At 48.8% G+C, this 5,586-nt stretch overlaps 1 protein-coding gene across 1 annotated transcript; it reads right to left on the bottom strand.

Annotated features, from left to right (window-relative positions):
• Positions 1-211: 211 nt before the first annotated feature.
• On the bottom strand, positions 212-4,034 carry LOC119298420 (mechanosensitive ion channel protein 6-like). The gene is made up of 5 exons (XM_037575829.1): positions 2,191-4,034; positions 1,638-1,761; positions 1,254-1,547; positions 959-1,161; positions 212-817 (listed from the first exon to the last, which is right to left on the bottom strand). Exons 1-5 carry the CDS (start codon positions 4,032-4,034, stop codon positions 535-537), a joined length of 2,748 nt encoding a protein of 915 aa, XP_037431726.1. The 3' UTR covers positions 212-534.
• Between the last annotated feature and the right edge of the window lie 1,552 nt (positions 4,035-5,586).

The raw sequence follows: 5,586 nt of genomic DNA, 5'->3' as shown, positions 1-5,586 counted from the left end.
CGAAGTCACAACACGCGCCTCCGTAGTCGATGAGAACATCTCCTCTCCGTGAACAAACATCATTGACAGGCTGAAATAAATACTACATGAAAATATGAGCATCAGTGTCAAGTTTAGCATCATGGTGTTTATTAGTTTTTTAATGCAAAATAAACTTTATTTCTCATATGATGATCATGTCGTTTACAAGTAAATGAGATACAAAGTCAGGGATTACATCATCCCAAGAACCCGAAGATACAGAGACACCTCTTATCGACAACAAGTAAATGAGATACCAATAACATTCAATACATAGTCTCCTCAGTTTCTACGTGCACTCATCTCATTGGAGGTGGGTAATTAAAGAGGAGATGGATGGTGCTTTGCACCTTCCTAATGCATTTTCTACTCCACTTCATAATTTGTCTTAAAATACTATATGTCCATTTATTTGAGAACGGTGGGAGTATTTAGCTATAGTTGCTACCATTATCACTGGACATGGACGGTAACTGTTATATTTGTGATCTCATAACGGGATGTCCCGCCACTTCATGAATAATTCCACGTCGTCGGCATCCTCGTGGATTGCAGAGGGGGCGCGTTTCGCACGTTCACATCAAGGGGCAACATCCGGTACTCGATGTCGAGGTCCCTCAAGACTCTGATCATCTCTTGGAGCACGAGTTCCCGCCTCACAAACCTCATACCCATGTCCTGGAAGTTGAGTCTGTGCCGCAGCCATATGGATACTTTCAGCTTGTTGGTGTCATCTACATCTCGGAGGACAACCATCGCACCAGGGTACCAATGTTCCTTCTTACTGTCAATGTAACTGGATTATCATAAGAAAAGAAAACTAATATTAGTTCGATGTGGTAAGATCAGCAACAAATGGCACTACAAATTATTGATGTGTTATGTTTACGCCAATTTGTGAACATATATGAACTGAGACAGAAGCACTGGTACGCACCGAAGTATTCTTTCCTTCATGAGCGTCAGTTTTTCCATCGGTGTGGCTACATGAATAGAGAAGTCAACCCCTTCTCCCATATCAGGACTCCTATAGAAGTTAAAAATTGGTTTGGTGGCAAGTACACTGTTTGGATAATAGATCTTCAGGTTATCATAACGAAGAAAGACTGTTGTCATGATATTCATTTCCTCTACAACAACCTAAAATTCAAGTGGTTAAACGTCAGTCCACGAATGCGAGGTAATTTTCAACTAAATAAATAAGTAGCACCTATCGAGAATATATTCATTACCTGAACCTCTTCAATTTCACAGCGGTCACCAACATCGAAAGGATGCATAACGAATAAGAAGATAATTGCCTCGAAAATCGTCTTCAAGGTATTCCCGAATACAAATACCGCCACAAGAAGTTGTGAACTGAGGAATACAAAGAATTGTGTCGTTGCTACGCCGAGAATAAGAAGCCAGAGAGCGGACACTATGAGGCCAACAACAACATTGGCCATCTGGTTGAGCTTGTTAACTGCTGTTTTTGTATCATTAAGTGTTAGGGCAAGAGCTTTGCGCTCTCTAAATGCCTTCACCTATAGAATGAAGTTCCATTGATAATGTTAGAGAAGGTATCTTGAAGATTGATGCAACTTGGATAGTAGGGTATATAATAAGATCATTACCACCCAGTTCTTGAGAGACTTCTTGCCGACCCTACAGTGCTCCTGTGCTCCTTCAAAAAGGTGCATAGCTTTGATGGCTTCCTCCTGCTTCATGAAGCGCATCAAGTCTGCCAAGTATATGTGCCTGCATTATTATTTATACATTTAACATCAAGAGCCCGAATGCGTAAATTGTCACTATTCTTAGAACTACAATATTTGAAAATACGAGGACCGAGGGCATTTTGGTTAAGTATTCCTATAAAATTATGCAGTATGTCCTTCCACTTTTGTAATTGACGGTGAACACGACAGTGCGCTATAAGTCTAACAATTATCATGCTATTTATGATATTAAAGAAGAAATGATTATACTACTTCCTTCGATCCATATTAATTGTCGTTGATTTAGTCCAATTATCCGTGTACCTCTTTGTGAGCTCAAAATTCCTACACTACAGGCAAAAGACTATCTGATATAGACTCTAGAGTCTAGACAATAGGAATAAATATAAAATGATGTAATTTGCAAAGAGCTTGTAAAAGGCAAGGATGCCAACAAAGAAATGCTTACTTGGAACCATGCTTGGCTACGTTGTGAAAGATCTTCTTGGCGGCCAGCTGCGCCTCATATTCAGTGTGAATCTGTGTCCCTGACTCAGCCCCTTCCCCTGCCGTTGCTTGCTGGATCTGCTCATCCATTGTGGCGAGCGTCTCAAAACGAACAATCTTCACCAGCCTCTTCATGTTCCACGCCGAGACGGTTCTCTGATTGAGCCTATGGAGCTTGTCAATGGTGATGCCTTCATCAGCCTCACGCCGTTTCTTCTCCTTCGACAACGGATTGATTCCACCTCCCTTGGAGATCAAACCCGAGACCCGGGTGCCCCTTTGCTCCGATAGGTTCTTGGTTGGCAAGGCGGGGTGTAGCTCTTTCGGGATGTCTGCGCCGGCGCGCTGGAGCTCACGCACCTCAGCGATCACGTAGTCTTCGTCGACCAGCTGTGGCCCGGACAGTGTGTCGATGACGTACTGGTTGAACAGCGCCTCCTGGATCCGATCAAAGTATGTGGAGACATGGAAGGACGAGGCGAGGACCTTGAGGAGAAGCGTCTTGACGAGGCGGACGAGCGTGGCGACGAGGAGGCAGAGCAGCACCTTGGTCACGTAGGGCAGCACCGCCGTGTTGGTGCCTTCGTCGAATAAGAAGTGCCAGGAGGCGAGCACCATGCCGAGCCAGAGCGCGTTCTGCACGGCGCCGCGTACGCCGTACACGAAGTAGAGCACGCGCTTCCGCAGCACGAAGTTGCGCTCCACGCCGAAGACCGCGATCCGGATGGCCCAGCCGGAGACGAGGCGGCCACAGATGAGCACGAACACGAGGAGCTCCCACTTCCAGAGGTGCAGCTCCCAGAGCTTCTTCCGTGACAAGGGCCTTACTGTGAGGCTGCACACTAGTGCCCCGATGATGAGCACCAAGCTGAGCCACTGCAGTATGGTGAGAGCGCCCAGCTTCCCGCGGTTGAAGTCGTCGGGGATGTCGGCGTCTGTGAAGGGGTCGTCGTCGTCCTCCTCCTCCTCCTCCATGGGGCCCGACTTGCGCCGCTGGCCGGGTTTGCCGGTTATACGCCCAGAAAACTGGCCGGACTTGGGAGGGCGCAAGGCGGACGACTTCTTGCGCTCCTCGTCGACGGCCACGGATGACCGCGGCGGCGGGTCCGTGAGCCGGGAGCGCGTCTTGGCTCGTAGTAATGGTCTCGGTCCCGCTGGAGTGGGAGTGGAGGTGTTGCGTATTCCGTCGTCGCCGGCGGGCTTGATGCCTCCGGTATCGGAATCGGAGCCGGATGAAGAGGACGAGGACATCTGGCGGTCCTTGAAGGAGACACGCGGCGCATCCCGATCTCTGGAGTTGGATGAGAACGGGTGTGAGTGTGACGACCTCCCAATGTCGTCCGTCTCCATGTCGAGGTCGAGCAGCTCGGCCTCGGCCGCTTTCTGCTTCCCGAGGAAGTTCCCGATGAGGCGCGCGGGCGGGTCCTCGCCGACCTCCGCCGCCTTCTTCTTCGGCGAGAGCGAAGGGGACGATGCCTGCGGCTGCGGTGACGCCGGCCGATTCTTGAAGCTGAAGTCATCGACGCGGCGCGCGTGGCCGCCCTCGTTCCTCCAGAAGTCGAAGCTCGCGTCGGCCCACCCCTGGGAGTGGGACGGCGAGCTGGCGGCGGTGGACAACTTCCTGCTGGCTGTCGGCTTCCCCGCCGCTCCGAGGACGTCCGCGCCGGGGCCGTTGCCGTTCCCATCGATGTTCAGAACCACGTCCCGTCGCTGACCGAGGTCGGACAACATGGACAGCTCTTCCGACCGCGTCCGCGACAGCGGCTTTGCTGACCTCAGGATGCTCTTCCGTTGCACCTGGTCCATAGCCGCCGACCAACAGAAGCAGTCACACACGCGAGTTTTCGCGCCAAATTCTTGGGTGATTCAAGAGTGGAGGAGTTGCCTTGCAAGGTTTAGGGCCCCGGGGGTGTGGTATTTAACGAGGACATGGAGAACGACGTGGAGCAGCACAAAGCTGACAGCACCGCACGCATGCTGAGCGCCTGTACGTGGCATTCTGTGGTTGGGATATGGACACGATCGAAGGGCGAAGCTAAGATTCGGTTTTGATATTTGGCAATTGCATTTAGACTAAACTTAGGTTTTGTGCGCAAATCGTACCTACCGATAGGCTTGTTTGTGTACTGTATGTAAAACAATGTAATTTATGTGCATTTTGTTCATCACTTGGTTTTAGTTTTTTTTCGTTTTTCTTCTTCTTCTTTTGAGACCTTTTACGGTACATCAGATTAATTTAGACCCTTTATTTCTGTGATTTAATGGCTCAGATGCCACAATACTACTGCATAATTTGGGCAGTATATTAAGGTATAAAGGTATTTGGGAAGTATATTAAGGTATAAAGGGTATTTTGGGATAGTTCGGTCAATGATCCACCGAGGCTGGTGCTCTTGGACTGCGCACGGAGTAAGTATCGAGGGCTCAAGGCTAACTACCAAAAGCTAGTTGCTGGATATATTCTGCAGGAAGACACACGCGCCTACACCAGCTAGCTAGCTTTGATGAGGAGCAGAGGGCAGCAAGACGCGAAGACGGGATGGAGAACCTGCGGAGCTCTGATGTACACGTCAATGAAGACAGAGGGCGCTGCCGGTTGTGGCAGGGAAGTTGGTCCAGGGTGCCCGTCCTTGGGCACGACGGGAGGCGAGGGCATTCGGCCGAGGAGTAGGCGACTACCAGTTGAGGCGGCTAGGCGGCGTCTGGATGCCGGAGGACCTGGGGCAGCGCGGGCGTGGAAGAGATGGAGCTTTGCATATCAAAACGCATATAATAGATGACTAATCCCCATAACAAAGAATTACCAATCTGTCCTTGAGTCAAATCCGGAGTCGGCTCATATTGACCCTTCGATAAACTATAAATACTACCCATCATATTTGGTAGTATGATGTACCGTAAAAAGTCTCCTTCTTTTAGGTAATATACCAATGCTTTTAATTCATTCTTTTTAACACATTACATATGTAGCCGCTCAAACATACGCGCATACACTCACCTCTGTATACGCATGCACGCACAACCTACCCTCATGTGAGCACCTTTGATAGACTGAACTGACACATTATGTTAAAATTGACAAAGTCACCACAAGCGCCTCCGTAGTTGACGAGAACATCTTCTCTCCCTGAACGGACATCGCTAAAAATGCTGAAATAAATACATGAAAATATGAACATCAGTGTCAAGTTTAGCATCATGGATCAGCTTATTAGTTTTTTTTACGGCAAATAGACTTTATTTTTCAGATACAAAGTCAGGGCTTGCATCATCCCAAGTACCCAAAGATCTAGCACTAAAAGAATGTTTAGCTAGCTCATCTGCTACCTGATTAGCTTCCCGAAAACAGTGTTTCAAT

The sequence above is a fragment of the Triticum dicoccoides genome, chromosome 5A, assembly GCF_002162155.2.
Source record: "Triticum dicoccoides isolate Atlit2015 ecotype Zavitan chromosome 5A, WEW_v2.0, whole genome shotgun sequence".
In the NCBI taxonomy this organism is placed as follows: Eukaryota; Viridiplantae; Streptophyta; class Magnoliopsida; order Poales; family Poaceae; genus Triticum; species Triticum dicoccoides.
This window is presented reverse-complemented; position numbering and strand designations above follow the sequence as displayed.

What these genes read in the sequence shown, in the direction of transcription:
- LOC119298420 (XM_037575829.1), bottom strand. Translation starts at nt 4,034, where the DNA reads ATGGACCAGGTGCAACGGAAGAGCATCCTGAGGTCAGCAAAGCCGCTG. An exon ending in GTAGCCAAGCATGGTTCCAA is followed by an intron (nt 1,762 to 2,190) that starts GTAAGCATTTCT and finishes ATAATAATGCAG; the next exon opens with GCACATATACTTGGCAGACT. An exon ending in ATGAAGGAAAGAATACTTCG is followed by an intron (nt 818 to 958) that starts GTGCGTACCAGT and finishes ATGATAATCCAG; the next exon opens with TTACATTGACAGTAAGAAGG.